General features: G+C 43.9%; 1 protein-coding gene across 1 annotated transcript in view; it reads left to right on the forward strand.

Annotated features, from left to right (window-relative positions):
• Positions 1 to 1,750: 1,750 nt before the first annotated feature.
• C1QL1 (complement C1q like 1) overlaps positions 1,751 to 23,912 on the forward strand; it is a 74,923-nt gene continuing 52,761 nt past the window's right edge. Inside the window, exon 1 of the mRNA XM_030221651.1 lies at positions 1,751 to 2,374. Coding sequence (XP_030077511.1) covers positions 1,772 to 2,374 — 603 coding nt within the window. The 5' untranslated portion in view covers positions 1,751 to 1,771. The remainder of the gene's footprint in view (positions 2,375 to 23,912) is intronic.

The following is a 23,912-nucleotide window of genomic DNA, read 5'->3' on the forward strand; positions in this document are numbered from 1 at the left end:
AAGATACATAACCACATACTTAAGGAAAAACCAGAAACAATACCGAGCTCAGTTCCTAAAGCAGTAGATGGCTAGTAACAAACTTGAAAAAGATGCATGTGGAAGCTGTGAGTGAGGTTGGAAGGGGAGGAGATGGAGAGGGGGGAAAAAAATCCAACTATTGAACTAAATGTGACATATATTTTGATGAAAGAAGACACATCTCAGTTCACGCAGCCTAAACACTTTAATGCGAGAAGGTAACGGTTCAGGAAGCAAGCAAAATAGACAGAAAAGATACACACAAGCACAAGTGGGGGGAGAGAAACAGAAAACAGTGGAGACAAGAAGGGCCGAGTCAATACAGGAAAAATTCTGAAGGGTAAGGAGGACAGAAGAAAGGAGGCCGAAAGCGGAAGAGAGCGAATGAGAGAGAGGGAGGTCGGGAACTAGGGAGAGACATATTCTATGGAAAGTGGTTATAGGCAGCAGAGCTGGAGATTTTGCCTGTTTGGACGAGAGTTTTGCTCTTTGAGTCATTTTTAGGACAATGAAAATAAATTAAAAAAATCTCGCGGGGAATCCCAGAATAAAAGTTAATACGGCGTTTACCCTGTTATTCCCTGTTTTCTAGAAAAGATCATGGGGAGGAGGACAGAAAGAGAGAGCATACGTTTCAAAATTGTAAGCTCTATAATAAATGCTCCCCCCCCCTTCTACTCATTAGCTACCCCCATTCCCTCAAGACCGCCCATCAGAAAAATGAACTGAACACGAATTAGTGGCAGGCTCTAGTTCTCTTTCTTGAGAAATGGCCAACGCTTTTCAAAAGGATAACGGGTTTTTTTTAAGAAAGGAAATCTCCCAGGATATGGGGTAAAAGGGAAGAAAGATTACCTGTCAACTTATTCTGAATCCTGAAAAAAAAACCCAAAAGATAGGAAGTGAACCTGTGAAATGTTTGACTACCTCTATCCCCTCTGTGACAAGCCTTCCATGAGAAGAGTTTACAAGTGGAATAGCCGGAGTGATCAATCATTGCTCCTATCGATTAAATGCCCTCCGGTACCCAGTACTAGTTCTTAGGTCGGGGTCAGAAGACCATCACCCTGCTTTTTACACGCTTCATCCCCCCCCCCCCCCCCAGGGGGAGCGGGGGAACAGGATGTGTGATCTGATATTCAGGGGGAAGAGAAGTTAGGGTAAGATAAGGGTAAGGGCCTTGGCAGAGGAAAAGAGAGAGAGAGAGAGGGCAGGGGCACAGGAGGAAGAAAAGACAGAAAGGAAAACATAAAGGGGTAACATATAGATAATACACATACAACAGAAGCAAGATACCAAGAGACACGTGGGGAGGGAAATACGTTCAGAGACATCAAGAGAGCAAAGAGACCGACAGGGTTAAAGTGAACAGAGAGGGGGGGGGGGGGGGGGGGAGAGAGAGGCAGGTAGAGCTGTGGTAAAGCTGGTAGATCGGCAGATAGGAAACTCGCTCATTTCCACGTGTCTCAGCCGGGGGGCACCAGAGCAGCTGCTCTATAAAATCCCTTCTCTACATCAATCAGCACAACTCACTTTTTGGATTTTCCAGAGACTCTATAGCGTAGGGTTTGTTGCTAGTGATTTCTTTCCGTAGACTTTTTGGCCGTGGTTTTCCCTCACTTGTTAGGAGGGGTGAGCCCCCACCCGGCAGCAGGCAACCATTCCTCCGCCGGGGAGGCAGCGGGCTCAGCCCCTTTCCAGGCTCAGCATCGGGAGGAAGACCCTGATTGCAGCGGCCGTGGGGGTCGTGATGCTGCTGGTGTTGGTCGTTCTCATCCCGGTGTTGGTCAGCTCGGTCGGGACAGATGGCCACTATGAGATGCTGGGGACCTGCAGGATGGTATGCGACCCCTACCTAGGGAAGACCTCCTCCACCACCAGTGCCAGCATCCGAGCAGACACAGAGACTCTGAGCGACCACAGTGGAGTTCCCCCCCTTTCCACCTTGGTGCAAGGACCCCAGGGCAAGCCTGGTCGACCCGGAAAACCCGGCCCACCCGGTCCTCCTGGAGAACCAGGTCCTCCAGGGCCAATGGGACCCCCTGGGGAAAGAGGGGAAGTGGGCAAGCCTGGGCTACCCGGGCTACCAGGCCCTGGCAGTAACGGGGCCATCAGCACTGCCACTTACACCACTGTGCCCAGGGTGGCTTTCTATGCTGGGCTGAAGAACCCCCACGAAGGCTACGAGATCCTCAAGTTTGACGACGTGGTCTCCAACCTGGGCAATAATTACGACGCTGCCACCGGCAAGTTTACCTGCAACATTCCTGGCACCTATTTCTTCACTTACCACGTCCTTATGAGAGGGGGAGACGGCACCAGCATGTGGGCAGATCTGTGCAAGAACGGACAGGTAAGATCCCTCCACCTTGCCGGCATCCCGGTGCCACATCTTTTTGTGGTGGGCAACAGAGGCGCTTCGCCTCCTGCCATCCGGTCTGGCAGCTACTGTCAGACAGACACTACAAGTTGCTCTGGGAAGCCAGATTTTAGACAAGGAAACTTATTCAATTCCAGCCCGATTCACCTAAGCCCTTCTCACTTTGGCACCACAAGATACAGAAACAAAATCCAAACACATCCCTTAGCATTGAAGCAAAACCCTTGAATGCTTTTTTTTGTTGCCAGATCCCTCTAATTATCCTACAGTTCTGATCCTATGCTTCAGAAACGTTTAGAGAGAGAGAGAGAGAGAGAAAATAAAAAGTAAAGCACTTAAAGACCTTGCAGAGAAAACCGACTTTACTGTCGGTTTACAAATTACAGGTAAAGAGAAATCTGTCCCGGGCAGGAGTAAAAATAGCGGATGGATTAGTAGGTGAGGGAAAGCTAAAACCGGATCTGTCCAATTCTGTTTATCTTTATAGGGTGCCAGAGCAGCCGCAAGAATTAACTGCCTATATTTCGGGGCTGGGGAGAAAGTACTTTTTGCAAAGCCAAAAGCGAAGGAAAACCAGACCCAGCTAACAGCTCAAACGCCTCTGCAGCCTTGCTTCAGACATCATGTTAATAAAGAGACAGGTGTGTAGTTTACATACTCAAGTATGTCAGTCCAAAGATCCAGGTGATGACAGGGAGTGTGCAGGTAGCCCAGGAATCTGAGAAAATATTTCTTCACTCAACCTGTAATTAAACTCTGGAATTGGTTGCCAGAGAATGTGGTAAAGGCGGTTAGCTTAGCAGGGTTTAAAAAGGGTCTGGATGGCTTCCTAAAGGAAAAGTCCATAGACCATTATTAAATTGTCTTGGGGAAATCCACTGCTTATTTCTGGGATAAGCATCAAGCTTTTCTGGGATCTTGCCAGGTATTTGGGACCTGGATTGGCCACTGTTGGAAACAGGATGCTGGGCTTGATGGACCTTTGGTCTGTCCCAGTGTGGCAATACTTATGTACTTATAATAGGTGTGCCACGTTATAGACTGATACAGGACCAGGGATACCAGTAAACAGACACAAGAGCTGAGTCATAAGGTGCAAGAGGGACTGCGTGACAGATCTATGGCATGACACGGGAGCCAGTGACCTCAGGTCTAAGAAGGGGACTCCACTTGTAATGCAGGGACAGCTGTATCACTCTATAGACTGATACAAAATCAGAAAGATCCAGTGTGATAGGGATCTTGTACAGGTAGCACAGGGACAGGTGCATCAATCTATAAAGAAGTAGAGGCATAGGAAAGGGGTAGACTTCTTTCCACAACAGGGCAGTTTACAATCCTTGTAACAGAGCTGAAAAAAAATTATGGAATATTGTTCTCTGTAACTCACTTTGAGAAAAGGGAATTGGGCTGTGAAGGTGTCATAACGGTAGCTGATATACTCTGACTCAGCTGTACTTGGCCGGCAGCTCAATCCCGCTCTGTCTGGCAGCTGATATCCTGCTGGACTCACACTGTTCCTTTCTAATGCCTTTTTTTTCTTTAAAATATTACTTAAAATATTCCCTTTGATCTATATACTTGTGGAATAAGGCAGATTACAAATAGAGTAAATATAAAAGCTAGAAACACAATATTTTCCCATAAAACTTATGACCTAGTCTAAAACCTCATAGATCTACCAACCAGAAACATAACCAGATCATCACGAACATACCTAAACCTCCACTACCCAAACTGCAAAGGACTCAAATACAAAGCAACCTATGCATCCAGCTTCTCCTATATAAGCACACAACTATGGAACGCACTGCTGAAAGCTGTGAAAACAGCCTATGACCATCTAAACTTCAGGACATTACTGAAAACCAACCTGTTCAAAAAGGCATACCCCACCGATCCAACATAAATACCTACATCCTGCAACACAGTAAAACCAAAGCTCGTAACGGACACTATATAACCTTTCCTCTCTCCGATCCCCTTTGTGCCTGAAACACATGAACCTTATTCGACCACAACATCACCTTGTATTTGTTTCTCTACCGGACTTGACGAACGCCTTTACGGTACTATGTAAGCCACATTGAGCCTGCAAATAGGTGGGAAAATGTGGGATACAAATGTAAACAAATAAATAAATAAAACTGAAAAAAAAAAACAACTATTCAGTCTGTATAGCAAGCAAAGATTTCAGGATAGGTAGATCTATATAAAAACTAGGAACCAGATTAGTGTTTTGCCATAAAACTTATGCAACTAGTTTGAAATGGAAAAGACAAGAAAAACTAAGGGCCCCTTTACAAAGCTGCAGTGAAAAAGGTCCTGCGGTAGCATTGGTGCGTGGATTTGCTGTGCGCCAAGGCCCCCTTTTACCGCAGTGGGTAACAGGCTTTTAAAAAAAAAAAAAGGAACTAGCTGCGCAGTAAGTGAACCACTTGCTGCGAGGCCATTTCCTGGGGGAGCCCCGCAGCGGTGCCAAAATGAGACGGTACGGGTTCCACCACTTTCTAAAAGGGGTCCTACGTTTTTTTAAAGGCACTCATACAACTTGCTCTGCATTTTTCTCCTCCTGAGTTCTAAGGGGCCCTTTTGCAAAGCAGTGGTAAGCCCAATGAGTGCTTACTGCTCGCTAAAAGGGAAGTGCCACTGGGCTACCGCAGCAGCAGTATTTCCCTCCTCCAGCATGCCCCATTTCCAGCGCTGCAAAAAGAGTTCAATTTTTGTAGCAGCAGTGTGTACCTGGCGGTAATCAGGCAGTGCCACATGCTGCCCAGTTACCGCTGGGTTAGTATGGGAGCCCTTACCACCAGCTCAACGGGTGGCGGTAAGTGCTTCCCCCCCCCCCTTGAAATGTCCACTCGACAAGTGCTTCATTTGCCACATGGCTATTTATTTCTTGAAAAAAAACAAAAGACCTGCTGCGGTAAAACTAAAGGGGACCTCGATGCGCATCAAAAACACGCATCGATGCTAGCACAGGCCCTCTTTTGCCGCAGCTTCGTAAGAGGACCTCTAAGGGTGATCGTTTCTAGGTGGGTCAGAGCAGCAAATATTGTACAAACTCATTGACTGTGTCCCGGAAGAGCTGATTTGCATTTGGTTTAGCACGCCCAATAATTTTTTTAAAGTTGGCTCCTATGAGCTGGGTCATTCTCTTACCTTTTCTGTATCCAGTGCAGATGGTCCTTATTACCCCCCCCCCCCCCCCCCCAGAAAACAGAGCAGAGAGGCAGCCAGGTGCAAGCGTAGGTCAGACTCTTGAAAAAAAACGTGTTTTTGTATTATTTTTTCTAAAGTTATCATCCCCCAGTGGTATAGATCACTCTGAAAAGTAAGATATTTGGGTTGTCTGTGCAGAACTTCTGATCCTTTTTTTTTAAATCTCAAATCTAATTAAGTCACATGTTAAAATCACTTTCTTAGAACAGTTTACTGCACTGAGCAAATGGAATTTTAAGCTCAGGCTGTGGTTGGTCTCACTCTAAACTCCTGATGCTACTTTAGGAAACAGAACAGCTGGAGCCTTCTGCCCTACTTTAACCAGTAAACTGAGGCCACCTAAGCAAAAATGACACATTCACATAGTGAATTCTGCCAGAGAAACACTTTAAAATAGTCAAATGAAATTTCAGGATTTTAAACCTGTCATCATGTTTGCTTTATTTTGAATGTTATTTTACATAGCAATAAAACATCTGTAGTAATACAGATTTCAAGATTTTATGGTGGCCTCAATGAATTCTGTGGGAGATTTCCTCCATCTTTGGGACAAAATATGACAACCTGTCTCAGAAGTTTAGTTTTTAAGGAAAAAATACTCCCAACTATTGCAAATTTGGGTCCTCCCTGAGAGGTCTTTGTCATGAGCAAGAAACACCAGAAAATGACAACATAGCAAAATGGACCTGGATTCAAACATTAGTCTGCCAAAATGTACAATTGTCCATTAAGAGGCTTCAACCAGTCAATTGGTTGAATGAGAGCTTTTCTAGCAAGAAAAGTGGGTAGTCTGGACAAATATATATTATATATTCCCGGAGTTGGTACTCTCCTCTCCAGAACCTGTAAGCCACATTGAGCCTATTGCTATGCGGGAAAATGCGGGATATAAATAAATAAATAAATAAATAAATGTTGCAGCTTAGATCACACTTTAACAGATTCATGTTCCTTGTGTACTAAATATTTCCCCATAGACACAGAATGGGGAAAGCCATGAATACACGTTCTTGTAATTATATTCTAACCTACTCAGCCTTCAAGAGAGGAGGCAGGTCCGGTGGGTAAATTTATAAACTTATTTTGCATGGAAAAGGGCTTTTATCAGATTTTGATGGGGTCACACACATAAAGTAAGCACCTACATCATGTAGGCGTGTTCACGGGGGGAGGGGGAGGAATTGGGTGGAGCACAGGCAGAGTCACAAAGTACATGCATACGTTATAAAGTACCAATCAACAAATGTGTGACAACGTTCTCTGCTGGTGCTTCAGATACCATCCATTAGATAGCCAATGTTCCTTTACTGAATATCAAGCGCAAATCAGCTTCAACATCATCCTTATAGATTTTAAGTGATAGGCAATGAACCTCAGCTGCGCCGCACTGCTTTCATACTTTTAGCAGAGTCTTATGCGCTCGCATCATCATCAGTTCAACTGCCTCCACTACCCTTGACTACTTGTAAATAACTTAAATCTTTTAACTTTTTTTAGTAATCAATATACTCATCTTAAGATGGAAAATTCAAAATTTGTCGTCAATAGGGACACAGTGCTCCAACACGGCACGTGTTTCGCAAAAAGCTTTTTCAAGGAGGTCCCCTATAAAGTAAGGGTGAGAGCATTAAACCAACCCTTTTCATGCTAAAGTAACTACATTTATGAAAACCAATCAAAATCTTACCTAACGATCAACATGCCATTGCCTGCCGACTTCATGCCTTAAACAAGATGGCGTTGTCTTCTTAACAACGGTGCTTATATACTATAAAATATGCACATAGAGGTGCCTCACGTTGTCTTTACAAATTAGGCCACCTGGTCCTGGAGGCACCTCAGCCAGTCAGGGTTTCAAGATATCCACAATGAATATTCATGAGAGAGATTTGCATGCACTACCTCCACAGCTTGCAAATCTCTCTCATGCAAATTCATCGTGGATATCCTGAAAACCTGACTGGCTGGGGTGCCTCCTGCAACAAGTTTGGGAACGACTGGATTAGCCCCAGGATAGGCACCAGTTGGATTTCCTACCTAGATAACCTGCTTTAAAATGATCCTCCATAGAGAGGACCATCTTGAATTAATACAGGTTCACTTCATCCGCCTCCTTCTTGTCTAATGGTACAAAAGCCCACCTGTAGTTCTGATATCCTCCTGCTCTGAACAGTGGATAGGCCCAGTGCAGTACTAGGAAATCTAAGGACAATGTCCTTTTCATTTGGGTATGGATGCCAGAAGAGTTGAAATCACAACTGAATAATAAATGCAGCTGTGCCTGCAACAATCTTAATTTCTGTCTATCGGAAGTGCTTCTGTCTAATTTCTGCCAGGCTAGCGGGGATGCTGCCCTTCCCCTGATGCAATGAATTTCCAGGAATGGGACTTCGTTGTTTGTGATATGGAGTTCACAGCGAAAATGTTTATGATTAACGATAACAAAACAAAATATTGTAGCAATAGAATCAGAACCTATCAGTCAAATTTTGCAAAGTTGGTCTTGTGAATGTGGATGAGAACAAGCCGTCTCCTCTGCTTTATTGCCAGGGAGGGCTTCTTGTGGTCTTGGACTTCCAAACAGCTGCTGTACAGTTTTCAGCTCCTATCTGTATCTAAATATTCTTTCTATGATCTGATGTTATTGCGAAGGTGAAACTAGCCTGAAGGACAGGCTGAATTCTTGCTGGCATTGATGTCATCAGGTCAGAGGATGATCATTAATGACTTAATTTAATTCATTCATTTATATTCTGCATGTTCCAAAAATATATATTCTGCTTACAGCAGAAGACAAGGTCATAGCAGGATACCGTAATATCATAGGTACATACAAAAGTCAATTGTCAATAATAAAATATAGAAAGTATAAATCACATCCCAAGATATAAAACAGTAATATTTCGGACATACAAATTCCTGGACTGGTGGTATTCCCATCCAGGCTTCAAGGTTACAGACAAACTTGGATTTTTATGATATTCAAAATGAAAATTGATAAGATACCATTTGCATTCAAATCTTTCTCATACATATTCATTAGGGATATCCTGAAAACCCAACCTGTTTCCAGCCCTGGAGGACCATAAGTGAATACCATTTTCCTGGCCCAGGGCTTTCCAAACCTGTCCCGGAGACCCCACAGCTAGCAGGATATTCAGTATATCCACAATCAATATGCATAAGTAAATTTGCAACCAGTAGGCTTACAATATTGGCAAATATATCTCATGATATTCATTTTGGATACTCTAATAATATGATTGACTCTGAAGTAGAGGAGTAGCCTAATGGTTAGTGGAATCGGGCTTTGATCCTGACAACCTGGGTTCAAGTCCCACTGCAGTTCTGTGACCTTGGGCAAGTCACTTAACTCTCCATTGCCCTAGGTACAAAAAACTTTGGGGCTCTTTTACTAAAAGGTTGGCACATGGATAGGCTTGCCACGCACCAATCCGGAACTACCAACGGGCTAACACGGCGCCCCCCCCCCCCCCAGCGCTCACCATTTCCTATGCTACAGAAATTTATTTTCATATTTTTACCACCAGGTGAGCGTGGGAACCCTTACCGCCACCTCAATGGGTGTCGGTAAGTGCTCCCCCTGAAATGGCCACTTGGCAAGTGTGAATTTGCCACTCAGCCATTTCTTTTTTTGGCCTGTTTAATCTCTGTGGGAAAAGGGGTCTCAGAGAAAAGGGGGGTCCAAATCTTCCACAAACAAGCAAAAAAACAGCAAAGTACACAAGAGTGGAAGAAAACCAAGTCCAAAAAAGACCAGTACTGAAAACACAGTAGTAAGAGCACCAAAGACAGTTTATTGGGAGCCTACACGGTCCGTGTTTCGGCTGCAAAGCCTTCCTCAGGGGTCAACAAATTGACTTGTATAGATCAAGCTTCTGAAATCCTCAACATGAAGTGCAATAAAGCTACACCGGTTGAAAAAAGCTACGCAGTGCGGTCCACGATCCACAAGGAGGGAGTGAACGAACAAAATCGGGGGCCTCGACATGTGGCAAAACACGTGCTGCTGCTAGTGCAGGGTCCCTTTTACCACATCCCCTTAAATTGTGAGCCCTCCAGGCAGTAGCATAGCCAGAGTTTAATTTTTAGATGGGCCTAGAGGTGGACTGGGTGGGCACAGCCCTTGCATTTCCTCTCCACCCGCTACCCCCCCCCCCCCCCCCCACAACAGCCCCCTGCACATGGTCAGCTCTGGTCATTTTTACTGACCTGAAGCGCCATTCTCCCTCCAGCACCGGCGATTCCCATAGCCAGCCTTCTGCCAGCACGCGTCGTCGGACCCTCTTCTCAGGCGCGTCCTGCCTACTCTGCAACTTCCTGTTTTCCGCAAAGGTGGGATGCAGGAAGTTGCAGAGTAGGTGGGATGTGCCTGAGAAGAAGCCCCAACGACGCGCGCTGGCAGAAGGCTGGCTATGGGAATCGCCGGTGCTGGAGGGAGAACAGCGCTTCAGGGCAGTAAAAGTGAGCAGACCATGCAGACGGGAAGAGCGGGCAGAAGAGGCTGGGCGGGCCTGGAGCAAAAGTGGCTGGGCCTGGGCCCATCCAGGCCCACCCGTGGCTACGCCCCTGCCTCCAGGGACACAGAAAGAACAGGGGTCCTTTTGTAAGACACGTAGGCGCCTATGCATATCCAACATGCATCAAATTGGAACTATCACCAGGCTATCGCGTGCCCAGGGCAGTAATTCCATTTTTGACGTGCACTCCAAAGCACATGGTAGAAATTTCTACCGCGTGGCGCTTACCCGGCGGTAATCGGCAGTGTACGTATGCTGACACACATTTTCGTCCCGTCCCCCCCAAGAGGCCTTTTTTGCAGGCACACTGAAAAATGGACCTGTGCGTGTCCAAAACATGCTTCTACACCAGCGCAGGCCATTTTTCAGCGCAGCTTCATAACAGGGCTCCTCAATGTGTACAGCGCTGCATACATCTAGTAGCGCTACGGCAATGACTAGTAGTAGGGTCCATAGGACAAGTTTGGAAAGCCAAGTCCTGGACTTTCAGTTTATTTACTAACAGTGTGTGCTAATACACACTGTTAGTAAACTGAGTGGAGAAGTGGCCTAGTGGTTAGAGCACTGGTTCTTGCAATCCAGAGGTGGCAGGTTCAAATCCCACTGCTGCTCCTTGTGATCTTCAGCAAGTCACTTAACCCTCCATTGCCTCAGGTACAACTTAGATTGTGAGCCCTCCTGGGACAGAGAAATATCCAGTGTACCTGAACAGGGCCGCCGAGAGACTGGGCTGGGGCAAGGCCGCCCCCGGGGCCCTGCCCCTGCTGCCCCCACCGCTCCCCCCTCCACCCCCCAAGGTCGCCACTGCTGCTCCCCCCTCCACCCCCCCCAGGATGCCGCCACCACTCCCACCCTCTGTCTGCCACCGGGCCGGGCCCCCTGCATTGAAATTGCAGTGCCTCTCACCTCTGTGAAAGCAGTGCTGCAGGCAGCAGAACGCCTCCCTTCGGCCCTCCTTCCCACTTGTGTCCTGCCCTTGCAGAAGTTACGTCAGACGAGGGCAAGACTCAGGGAGGGGAGGCCCGAAAGGAGGTGATCTGCTGCCTGCAGCGCTGCTTTCACAGAGGTGAGAGACGCTGCGATTTCAATGCAGGGGGCAGATGGTCAATGACAGAGGGTGGGTGGGACTGCGGCGCCGGGCCCCCCTTGGAGGCCCGGGCCCGGGGAATTTCGTCCCCCCCCTGCCTCCCCTCTCGGCGGCTTTGTACCTGAATGTAACTCACCTTGAGCTACTACTGAAAAAGGTGTGAGCTAAAACTAAATAAATAAATAATACCAGTAACACGCATTGTCTACTCCTGGGATCTACAGTTGATGATGTGCTAATGGTATTAGCATGTGCTATTAGTAAATGACTTTCAAAAATAATAGAACTTCTCCCACTTCACTCGTAAATTCTCATTGAAATCCACAGTGGTTGCACAATATATTCCTGTTTGCCAGTTGTGTCATATTTCTTCTAGGATAATAATGACCTATTAGTAAATGACCACATATGTTTATTAAAAAATAGGATATTACCCTGCATATATACTAACAGTCTGCAATGGAATCATAAAAAAACAGAAGTATAAATAATCTTAGTGATATTCTCAATTTCATTGGTCATTTATTTTCAAATTATCCCTAACCTTCTGTTTGCTTTTTTTTTTTTTTTAGTAGCTGCAGCAGAGTAGCAAGGGAGGGGAAGGAGGAGAGGGCATGCAGGCTTTCTTTGCAAGTGAGAGGTGGAGGCGGGGGGGGGGGTCTGTTTCCCCCTGCCTCCATCCCCAGAATCCTCTCTCCTACCTCTTAACTGCCCCCACCTCCCGTCACCACAATCCAAACAATAAACATGGGTTTTTTTCCCATTGTTCAAGGTAATAAATAGAAACACATCAAAACATAGAAAGGAAAATAAGTTGATGCCTTTTTTTATTGGACTAGCTTAATACACCTTTTGATTAGCTTTCAAAGGTAACCCTTCGTCTTCAGATCGGAATTTTCTTTTCTATGTTTTGATGTATTTCTATTTATTAGCTTTAAAAGTGGACTAACACAGCTTCCACAACACTTCACTCCACTGTTCAAAAAATCCACCCATTTAAAAATGTAATTTATTCTATTCTACATAGATACTTCTATGCCACTTAACTTCAAAGCGGTTTACAATCAGAAGGTATCGTATTTGGATATGAATTACAGTATCAAAGAACAACAATATGTTTATAATAAATCAGAATAAATGTGTTTTTAAAGCTTTATGAAAAGAGATATAATTTGCTATAGTCTGTAGAGAAACCGGATTGAATTCCAGATCTTGGTACCTTGGAAAGAGAAGAAACATTCTCATATTAATTTCAGTTCTTTACTATTGGAATATCTAATGGAAGGTTTTTGGAGCTCCTCAACTGTCCTCTGGTGCCATAAACACTTTTGTGAACTAAACATGCAATTTTGAATTTCATGCGTGCTTCCATTCTTAACCAGTGTAATTCCTGCAATAAAGGACTAGCTTGGCTATATTTTCTCAAACCGTATATTAAACAAGCAGACGAATTTTGCAATAGTTGTAAACGGTTCAGTTGCTGTTTACCGATATTATGGTATAGTGAATTACAATAAACAAGGAAAGGGCTCGAGATCACCCAAGCAAGTGTTTTAAAACTAAATGAAATCAATGATGATCTTATGACACGTAATTTATGCAGATGAAAGAAATGTTTTCTTACTAAAGCATTAAATCTGGTTACTTATTGTTTGCTTAGTAAGTTCAATGTGGATTTAAAAATACTAATTAACATCACAAGCTACTGTAACATTAAATTACAATACCATAATATAAATAATAATTAGTCCATAAATGGCCTCTGAAGATTAAATTATTTGCTTCTTTCCGTAATTCAGTGAGGGAATGCACGATAAAATAGCTAACTGAAGAATGATGTCAGAATACAGCCTGAGCTTTGTAATCTAGTTTCTCCAGACCAATAACGTAAAAAAAAAAAAAAAAAAGAAAGAAAATGGGATTTTAACCAGTAGATGTAGCAGACAAAGAAATAAATTCCTGTAAAAATCACCACAGGTACTACAAACAGACATTTTGACCATTGTACTAGGGCAGATGTCTTAAAGTTGTGGAAGGAATTTCCTGCCCAAGAAACACCCTGAATCCTCAAATCATGCCTTAGGCCCTTGGTCTTCACTCCCAGTCCTCAAGAGCTAACCACCACTGTTCCCTCTAAGCTAAACAGGAGTCCTCCTACAGTCCTCACCACATTCATAAAGAGTATCCTGAAAACCTGACCTGTTGGCAGCCCTCAAGGATTGGGAATAAAGACCAAGGCCATAGGCAAAAAGCCTTAAGAGAAAACAAAGGATAAAGGTGGCCAATGGGAACCATAGGCTCCTGGTAGTATGGCAACTACTGTGAATGGACAATGAAAGGCTTTTATGCGTTCCCGAAATCTCTGGAAGAATGTATTCCATGCTGACCACATTCACATGCATGACTCGGCGAATCTGAGTCTGCTTGAATGACTCTAGAAAAAACTGACCAGTAGACAAGGAAGAAACAAACTGTTGATTGTTTTTCAGTATCTCAGACCCATGCATACAGCCACTTCAGGGTAGTAAAGTCTTGAGGTTTGTTCCAGCTTCCACAGGCAACACAAACCATATTAAAGATCAGAAAACTGAAGTACCGAGAGGTCAGGTGACTTGTCAGAGAACTGAGCTTAGAACTCATAGAGGTCTATAAAATAATGAGTGGAATGGAATGGGTAGATGTGAATCGCTTGTTTCACTATTTCTAAAAATACTAGAACTAGGGGGCATGCAATGAAGCTACAAAGTAGTAAATTTAGAGTCTTTTTTTAATAATTCACTTTTTATTAAAGCTTTTTATACAACAACACAACAATGAGAATACTACCATATCAAACTGTTAGGCTTATATAAACAGCCAGTAAAACTATAATAATTAGAAAACAGGAAATAAACAAATGCCTTTCATCAAAGTATCAATAGATCCTTGGAAAAAGAATCAAGACTAATATTATGATGATGGGACCCCCAAGAGAAAGAAAAAAAAGGGGGGGGTGAGGAATTATCTGCTAGAGGCATACAGGTGGTAACTCAGCTAATAAAAGCATCAAAGAAGTCCTGGGCATGTTAAATCAAAGAGAATCCCCAGGTAGTAGAGTCTACAAAGTAGTTACATTAAAATGAATTGGAGAAAACATTTCTTCACTTAAACTGTAATTAAACTCTAGAATTCATTGCCAGAGCATGTATTAAAAGCAGTTAGCTTAGTGGGGTTTAAAAAAGGTTTAGATAGCTTCCTAATAGAAAAGTCCATAAGCCATTATTAAAATGGACTGGGGGAAAATCCACTGCTTATTTCTAGGATAAGCAGCATAAAATGTTTTGTACTGTTGTGGGATCTTGCCAGGGTACTTGTGACCTGGATTGGCCACTGTTGGAAACAGGATGCTGGGCTTGATGGACCCTTGGTCTGTCCCAAGGGTCCATCAAGCCCAGAATCCTGTTTCCTCTGGCAATACTTATGTACTTATAATGATATAAAACGTTATGCCATGCGGTACTGGGCGTCCTTCCCTGTGCTCACAATCAACAAAGAACCACAGGATAAGGAAAATCAACAGGTGAATTTTCGAAAGAGAAGGGCGCCCATCTTCCGACACTACGAATGCTGGCTCCTCCCACGACCAAATGCTTTCGATTTGGTCGTTTTTGAGATGGGTGTCCTCGGTTTCCATTATCGCCGAAAACCGGGGATGACCATCTCAAAAACGACCTAAGGATGACTATCTCTAAGGTCGACCTAAATTTCATGATTTGGGCGTCCCTGACTGTATTATCAAAACAAAAGATGAACGTCCATCTTGTTTCGATAATACAGGTTGCCCCACCCCTTTACGGGGCCGTCCTGCGAGGACGGCCTCATGAAAATTTGGGGGCCCCGTTCGATTATGGCCCTCCAAGGGTCCCAATGAACCAGCCATAGGCTGTTCTTCCTCCTGGTGTCCTAATCTTGTCACACTTTAGAGAGAAGCATATAGTCCAAGTTTCAAGAAATACTACAGAAGCTGTAACGTACATGCTTTTGTCTGCCTGAGACCAATAAATTACTTCACATACAGGACTAGACTCAATAAACAGTGGCTAACATTAGGTGCTGGGATGATCAACACTAAGCTCTTTCTGTAAAGGGCATTGTGTGTGGAGCATCTTTTGTAGAATACTAGCTTAACACATATTTTGGGCCAGATTCTGTATATGGCGTCTAAAGTGTAGGTGTGTCTGAATAATTTATTTATTTAGATTTTGCTCACATCTTTTTCAGTAGTAGCTCAAGGTGAGTTACATTCAGGTACTCTGGATATTTCTCTGTCCCAGGAGGGTTCACAATTAAGTTTGTACCTGAGGCAATGGAGGGTTAAGTGACTTGCACAAGATCACAAGGAGCAGCAGTGGGATTTGAACCGGCCACCTGTGGATTGCAAGACCAGTGCTCTAAGCACTAGGCCACTCCTCCACATAGTGCTATCCTATAAACCACATCTGCAGTAAGACGTGGTTTACAGAATCGTGCATAGGCCGAGGGAACGCACCTACATTTTAAGGCGGCCATGTATGCCACTGAAAACCTGGTGAAAATGCCCATGCCTAAATGTACACATGTTCCCCCACGTGTGAACTGATGATCATTTTTGGAATATATAGATAGATTGCACATATTTGCAATTAAAAAATTGCACTTTCCCAGTTTGCAGCTCCAGCCCGATGAATGTGCAATAAGTTCACCCTTTTAGTGGTCATTTATTTTGATGGCCACACGAGTGTGTTTTAAGTCTGGGGGCTTTACTCCGTATTTAATTGACATCTTCTACTCCTGGTTTGGTTTTGCGGTGCCCAACTGGCAAATCCAGGTATTCTAAAACATTGTGCCCAAATTCTGGGAATGCCCCCAACCTCCTCATATCGTTCCCATGGCCAGGCCCCCTTTGGAGGTGCACAGTATGAAATTTAGGCGTGTGGTAACTCCTAGTCACTGCCAATAAAGTGCTTGTTAACTCTAAAAAAATGATTGTTAGCATCAAATTGACTTTTAGGGCTTTCAGAGCTGGATCTCCCGACTATCTGACATCTTTGACCATTCCCTGTTCTCCAGTGTGCTTACTTCACTCCATCAATGATTTTCACGTAGTACTTCCAGGCCCTAAATCTGTCCAACTTGAATTTACCCACCAACATGCTTTATTTTTTGTTTACTTATTTTATTTTATTTATTTATTACATTTGAATCCCACATTTTCCCACCTATTTGCAGGTTCAATGTGGCTTACATAATACCGTAGAGGCGATCGCCATTTCCGATAGTGAAACAAATACATAGAGTTGTTTACAGCATTTCTAGCCCACATTTTCCAATTCGTGTTGTTTCAATGTGGCTTACATGGAATTAAGAAATACAATAAAATAGGGAATCTGAATTACATAGAATCGAAGTGGCTTGAAGAGGAATAGGGGCAGAAGCAAGGCAGGAGGAAATATGAAAAACAGGGGAAGGGCAGCAGGGTGGGGAGTTGGATCCATTAGCAGAAGCTAATGCGGGGGTCGTGACCAGGCAAGGAATGGAGGGGGTGTTGGAATGCTCGCCCTCTGTCTGTTAGGGCTGAATCATCTTTTAAAAACTTTAAAACTGCACTGAAAACCTGGTTATACCAACAAGCCTAAACACGAACTTCTGAGGGGGTTTGTTGCTCGCAGGGCTATCACTGACCTTTTACCTTTTATCTATCATTTTCCCTTTCCCTTTCTCCGTCCCCTCCCCTCTTCCCGGTTATGCCTGTCCCGCTCCTGCTTTCTGTAGTGTGTATGTATGGTATGAATGTGGTACATCTTTCCTGTCTAATAATGGAGCTCCTTTCTTACTTTTGTTTTTGCTTCATGGACTGCTAGTTAGTTTGAGCGATATATTAAATTCTAATAAATAATTAGTTTATACATGGATCTGGGATCCACATCCAAATCTGGCCACTGAAATTCGGGGGACCTATACAGAATCAGGGGAGAGATCAGAACTCAGATGGCCAGGTCGGACTGGCTGAATTCTGGCTGTATTTTACTAAAGACTCTAACAAATACAAGGCCTTTTGTAAAATACATATAAGGAAGTGACGTATACAGCGGGAGCAGCCATTAAAAATTCAGACATGCACCAAGGGCCCTTTTCACTAAGCTGCCCAATTACCGCCGCGTACACTCTGGCGCTACAAAAATAAATATATTTTTGTAGCGCCGGAAATGACGGCAAGCTAGGGGAGAAAAGTACCGACGTGACGCATTGCGCTTACCGCTGCTTAGTAAAAGAAGCCCCAAAAGAGCAGCACTTACAAGTGTGAGAGGCAATTTTGCAACTTCCCTGTGTACCTGCCACCACTTACACATGTAACTTGTTCCATTTTACAAACCTATACATCTAAACCCCACCGAAGTAATGAGACTAAATAATTTTGGGGGGGGAGGCATAAATAAAAGACAAGTGATTAAAGAGAATTTCTCCCTTATCCCTCATGTAAAGCATTAGGCCAAACGAACACTTTTTAAAAACCGTGCCCCTGAGCTGGTGCAAGACCTGGTGAGAAAAGATTTTGATAAAGACAAGTATTCCATATGTAAGAAGGGGGACAAGTGTAGATTTTTGGCCCACTCAGGCATGCCTAAAACATGCCCAATGTGGAACGCAAAACAAAGAGGCAAACCTTGTAAAAAAAACAGTCTTTATTGGTATTCAAAGGCTCCCAGGGATTCAAACATCTGTGCCCGACATGGCTATGTTTCACCTGAAAACTGGCTGCGTCAGGGGCAAATGCATTTAAAACCAGGATTCATCACTGAGGGAATCATATTCAAATGTAAATATAATGTGAGAGTTATTTAATCAAAATTCTTTACATCTCTATCAATAAATTAAAACATATATACATAAATAGAGGTAACTAAAAAAATACAAATGATTAAAAGCTACCAAATGTAAAAAGAGAATGGTTTACAGACTTCACCATGGCCTGGTCCAACAGATAAAAGCGTAACAAGCACTGGATTTCAAGGATAAAAATGCACAAGTCACAATCCCTTGAAATCTTCACTCCGGTGATCTCCACATGTAAATAGCAACTCTCTGCAACCACCATTTACATCAGAGCCAGATTAACACTATATTGGCCCCTGGGCCTGCTACCATGCATCCCATTTATTTCTTTTCTCATTCCTCCAGAGACACATTCAGTTTCCCCCGTCTGCCCCTCCAGAAATTCATTCATTGCCTTCCAGAAGTGGCAGGAGAAAAGTACAGAGCCTAGGTGTAGATGTGGTAGCAGTAATAATTTGTGAGTGATCATGGGGACCAAGCAAATGTTAGACTTCAAATGGAAAGCTGCCAAGTTACCCAGTTCCAAGAGGGAGATTTTAGGCCTGTACTGAATTTCTGACAACCTTATGGGATCTGCAGCACTTATTTCAATTTCTAGAATCAGAGACTAAAAATAGCACACTGAATTTGTATTTAAGTTCAAAAACAAGATTGGTCAAAAAGTCTCCCTGCTGGAAATGGGTAACTTGGCAGCTCCGAAGCAAGCGGGCAGGGATATTTGGCAAGTCAGTCACCCTCCAGTGCCTCTGTTATAATACAGAGGTGCCAAACATGGACTGCCCAAAGAGTGAGATTGACAGGCGATATGCCTGAGATATAAAGTTACAAAGTTTAATGTGTGAAGAAGGAAAAGAAAACGATTTCTAGGTTTCTTTGGTGCTTCTCAAAGGACAGAGAGCAAAGGTAATATTGGGACAGTTTAAAGGAATTTAAATTCCTAGGGTTGAAAACTTGCTTTCGCTTAGCTTGTGCATAGGTACATTTGTACCAGTGGACTTCTCCATTTCAGCCCGAATCTTTAAAGCAAACTCTATTTATATGAGGCTGTTGTGGTTTCTGGTTTATTTTAGGCTTCATATACTGCCTAACTCAATGAACGGGTAAATGCTGTGTACCAGAGAAACAGAAATATGGGACGCTCAAAGAAGTTACATGGAAATACTTTTAAAACAAATAGGAGGAAATATTTTTTCACTCAACGAATGGTTAAGCTCTGGAACTCTTTGCCGGAGGATGTGGTAACAGCGGTTAGTGCATCTGGGTTTTAAAAAGATTTGGACAAATTTGCAGCAGAAAAGTCCATAGTCTGCTATTGAGACAGACGTGGGAAGCAACTGCTTGCCCTGGGATTTGCAGTATGGAATGTTGCTACTCTTTGAGATTCTGCATGGAATCTTGTCACTCTTTAGGATTCCAGAATCTTGCTATTCTTTGGGGTTCTACATGGAATGTTGCCATGATTTGGGTTCCTGCCAGGTACTTGTGACCTGACTTGGCCACTGTTTGGAAAACAGGATCCTGTTCTAGATGGTCCATTGGTCTGACCCAGTATGGCTACTCTTATTGTAACCAGGTACCTCTAAGTGCAGCCAAGGATAGAACAATCTCCTCCAGCCACAGGCTCCTGGTACAGTCAAGAAATAAATGTCCACCAGCAACTTCAATCTTAAGGACTTTATTCCATGCAGGTTTCTAGTAGACCTGATACACAGTTCCAACAGCAGCATTCACCTTCAATCTTAAGCACATATAAGCCACCTGAAAGTGAGTGGCAAATAATCCCCTTTAAGCAGTAGGCTATCAGCACATACCAGGATTCAATACAGGCTCACAGTCAGCTCCAGTCTAGGTTCTTTATCTAGTGCACAATAAACAGTAGTTCAATTTCAAATAGAAGCAGGTCTTTCAGTTCATCATCACAGTTAAATCACAAAACAGAGGTTTCTACCTTCTACTCTCTTTACCTTCAGGAGGGGCTCCATACTTTAGGGATTTCTCCTACCCCAAGGGATTCCCCTTTACATTGGCTTCACTGATAGATTCAATACTTTAGGGACCTCTATTACCCAAGGGTTTTCAGCCTGCAAATACTTTTGGGACTTTCTCACACCTGCATCTGCTTCACTCTACCCTCTTCTCTCCTTCTGCTTCTCTCTTCTCTGGACTCCTTCCCACCTGCCTAATCAATCCCTGCCTTCTGCTCTCACAACCAATCATTCTCCTTCCACTAGCTTCCCCCACACCCATACCAGCTGAGTTGAGCATTAGACTAATGATGAGCTCCTGCACACAGGGTTTCCTATCTCTCTTTCTCCCTAGTGCCAGCCAATCTACACGTCCTGCAGCCAATCTACACATCCTGCCAGCTTACACCCATGACTTCCCCTATTGCAGCTAGGAGTCCAGTCCGGGTTCTTCATCTCACCCCCTGGCTCCTTGCCTGCAATGCCTTCTGGGACTTGTATTTCAGACTGAAACTCCCTTAACTCAACTTTCCTGGATGTGACTCTATCACATTATGTTCTTATTTATTTTATTTTTGTTACATTTGTACCCCGTGCTTTCCCACTCATGGCAGGCTCAATGCGGCTTACATGGGGCAATGGAGGGTTAAGTGACTTGCCCAGAGTCACAAGGAGCTGCCTGTGCCTGAAGTGGGAGTCGAACTCAGTTCCTCAGTTCCCCAGTACCAAAGTCCACCACCCTAACCACTAGGCCACTCCTCCACTCCACTCCTAACACACACATGCATTCTCGCTCTTCAGGCACAGATGCGTGAAAGGAAATTGAAAGAATCATTGCTGTATACTTTTACATGCAGAAAGGGCAGGCGATTTTCAAATAGCCTATTTCACGGGCATTGGAAATATCTCTTGTTATAGTGTCCAGTTATATGTTTTTATAAGATTGTTATGGAATGATCATGATTGTTGAGTTTAATTATCAAAATCTAGGAAGGGGTGGGGGGAGGGATGGACAAGATAGGTACCTGAAAGCTACTTGAGGGTCCATATGAGGCTGAAGGTTCACCTAGAGAACCCAGTACTCTTGCACCGGCCCTGCATACCTGCAAGCTCTTAGTCTTCAGATATAACACAGATCACACTCATATGCACACTCTCTCTCTTCAGTCATGCACACATGCACATGCATGCACTCTCATGCTTCAGACAAACACATGTATGCTCTCATTGTTCAGACATACACATACATGTACTCGTGTTCTTCAAATGCACACGTTCATGCAGTTTCAGTCTTCAGGCACACACATGCACATGCGCACGCACACAATCTGTCACTTTTCAGACAGATACACACTTTTTGGTGTTGTTTGCTGTTCATGTGTGCATTCAGTAAGTGCCTCTCTCCACCCCCTCCCCCCCCCCCCCCCCCCAGCTCTACTGGCTCTGTTTCTTAGCCTGCATCAGTCAACTCACATTTTCCCCTATTTGTCTTCTCAATACAACCCCCTCCCCCTACTTCTACTGGCTCTTTCCAAGTCCCCCCTGCAGAGCTCAGTCTCCCCCTGCCCCCCCCCCCCCCCCCCCCCCCACACACCCACAGCACTTGCAGCTCAGTCCCTCTTTCCTTTGCCTAAAGGAGCCTTCTCAATTGCTGGATCCAGAGGATTGGAGCACTATAAACTCTGAGAAAAAATAGCACATATGAATTTATCTTGTTGGGCAGACTGGATGGACCGTGCAGGTCTTTTTCTGCCGTCATCTACTACGTTACTATGTAAATATTCAGACACTTTAGCCATCCTTCTGGCTTTAAGGCAATTAATTTACAAATCCTGTCCAATGCTGAAAAAAATCCAGACAGTTGGCAACCTTAGGGCTCCTTTTACTAGGCTGTGGTAGAAAGTGGCCTTAGTGCACCCTTATATGGGTTTTTCCCCACACACTAAGGCCGTTTCGCTGCAGCTGGAAAATGCCCGGTTTTCCCTTTTCCTTATTAATAGCCGTACACTAATGTTGCCATTAAGAAAAAATTGTAGGTGGTAAGCTAATCAGTTAGCCCATGGTAATGTAGATGCACTGATTAGTGCAGAAACACCTACTCTTTGCCCCCAGACCCGCCCTCACTAGGAAGAATTAAAACTATTTTTAGCACGCAATTTGCCCGTGTAGACTAGGGACTTACTGCAGGATGCCTGAGTGCTTCCCAAAATATGCAAACGCCAGCTTACCACAGCTTATTTATTTATTTATTTGTAATACTTATACCCCGCGCTTTCCCGCTTATTAGCAGGTTCAATGCGGCTTACATAATATAACAGGTTTACAAGATAACATGGAATGGATAAACAGCTATAATATAGTTATATAAAGAGGTGAACAATTAGATGTGGGTAAGTAAGATGGGTAAAGGAGGAGGGTGGTAGAAGAAGGGAGAGGGAAGAGGGTGTATATTGGGATAGTGTGTTAATTGAGGAGGAATGTATAATGAGGGTAGGAAGAGGGAAGAATTCAGAAAGGATAAATAGGGAAGCATATTTCAGGTTCTGTCTTATAGTCTGATCCAGATAGCGCAGATGGACTCGGTCATTTGTATAGGCTTGCTTAGTAAAAGGACTTAGTAAAAGTCCGGAACACATCTGGCAGGGTATCCCTAAGTACTTGTAACCTAGGTCTAAACATTTGCCCCCTCCCCCTAATATTCAAAGGCATTGAATCAGCTCCTGGAGCCAGAGGTAATACTTTGAAGAGAATGTGAAAAGAAAACCCGCTATAACTTTTAATTTCTTCAGAGATAAGGTTCCGAAAACTGTAGCCAGCTGTAAAAGCTAAACACGGAGATTTAAAGAATGATGAAAGGCTTCCCTTAGAGGAAGTCTCTGTGACAGTCAGTCATGATAAATGTTTCAGAGGATCGGGGTCTGAAACTCTACTGGTGAACTCTGGCACTCATCTTTCTGTTGAAATGAAAGAGAAGATGCTTACTTTACGCAAATGTGATGCCATATGTTGGGCCAAATCAAGCTCTCGAAATGTCACCTCTCATTAACACATTTTGTCAAACGCTCTTTTTTTGGATTGCACTTTGGATATGTCTGTGACTTGGTGACTATTGCTGAGCTCTCTCTCTCTCTCTCTCTCTCTCTCTCTCTCTCTCTCCCTCCCTCTCTCTGAATTCCTTGCACCCCCTTTCTTGCTCTCGTCCCTTCTTTTCTTCCTTTATTCCATTCTCTCCCACGCCCTCCAATATCTTCCAAGCTGCTCCACTTTTCCTTCTCTCCCTCTTCTCTGCTTCAGTTCTCTCCACCCCATCGGTTGCTTTCCTCCCTCACTCTAAGGCTCTTGTGTCTTCTCTGTTATATTATCTTGTTTAATCACAACCTGCCTGCTTCAGATCCAGTTACATTATTCCTGCAATTTCCAATAATGAAGACATAACTGTGGCGCTAGATGAGGGACCCCAGTCCCTCTCGGTGCTGAAAGGAGGGTATTCTCACTAGGAACCTCAAGGAAAGCAGTGGAGGATCCTTCCTGACGTGTGAAAGCCCAGCTCTTCCTTCTTGAAATATTAAGATCATGCTTCCCCAGCATAGTTTGTTTGAAAGAGCTGGATATTGCACTGATGTCTGCAATTGTGGCTGCGGTAATTTCAGTTTATTGTAAAGGGATTATAATTAAGGCAAAGGAGTTCTGCAGACTGGGGGGATAGAGGGGGAGTGTTAAAGGAGAGGAAGAGAGAAATGCAGGTAAGAAATGAGAACAAGGGAATAAAAAGAGTAAGGGAAAGGGGAATACAAATGGGGAGCAGGAAAGTGAAACATAAGAAAAAAGAACGGTGGAATAAAAAG

This window comes from Microcaecilia unicolor, chromosome 12, assembly GCF_901765095.1.
Source record: "Microcaecilia unicolor chromosome 12, aMicUni1.1, whole genome shotgun sequence".
Taxonomy (NCBI): domain Eukaryota; kingdom Metazoa; phylum Chordata; class Amphibia; order Gymnophiona; family Siphonopidae; genus Microcaecilia; species Microcaecilia unicolor.